This window comes from Fulmarus glacialis, unplaced genomic scaffold (genome assembly GCF_000690835.1).
Source record: "Fulmarus glacialis isolate BGI_N327 unplaced genomic scaffold, ASM69083v1 scaffold19081, whole genome shotgun sequence".
Classification (NCBI taxonomy): Eukaryota; Metazoa; Chordata; class Aves; order Procellariiformes; family Procellariidae; genus Fulmarus; species Fulmarus glacialis.
This window is the reverse complement of record NW_009194908.1, coordinates 3,817-4,115: the sequence shown is the minus strand read 5'-3', so window position 1 is coordinate 4,115 and position 299 is coordinate 3,817. Positions and strand designations below refer to the sequence as shown.

The following is a 299-nucleotide window of genomic DNA, read 5'->3' as shown; positions in this document are numbered from 1 at the left end:
CTCTTCAGGAGAGTCCACGTGGAAGGTCCTCTCGATGACCGTTGTCCACTGCAAGCATCGGATGACGAAGGTGTTGGGCCGAGGCCGCTCAGTCTTCATCAGCTGGCATTCTGCGAAGGTTCAAAAATAAATTAAAAAAAGGGAAGAGGATGGTTTGGGATCAAATATCCCATCCCAAAACCTTCCCTAACGGCTTCAGGGATGAAGACATCCTGCCTGATGCCAGCTCCTAACCGCGGACAGTCCCGAAGCCGCCCGCACCGACGTACCGGCTACCGCGAAGTTATTCAGAGGCGGCA

The 299-nt window shown here is 54.2% G+C and overlaps 1 protein-coding gene across 1 annotated transcript in view; it reads right to left on the bottom strand.

Annotated features, from left to right (window-relative positions):
- The window catches only part of AKT2 (v-akt murine thymoma viral oncogene homolog 2), a gene marked incomplete at its 3' end in the record, with an annotated part of 4,143 nt that extends 3,852 nt beyond the window's left edge, over window positions 1-291 (bottom strand). Inside the window, exons 1-2 of the mRNA XM_009587936.1 lie at window positions 270-291; window positions 1-110 (exon numbers count right to left, since the gene is read on the bottom strand). Coding sequence (XP_009586231.1) covers window positions 1-99 — 99 coding nt within the window. The remainder of the gene's footprint in view (window positions 111-269) is intronic.
- Window positions 292-299: the final 8 nt, after the last annotated feature.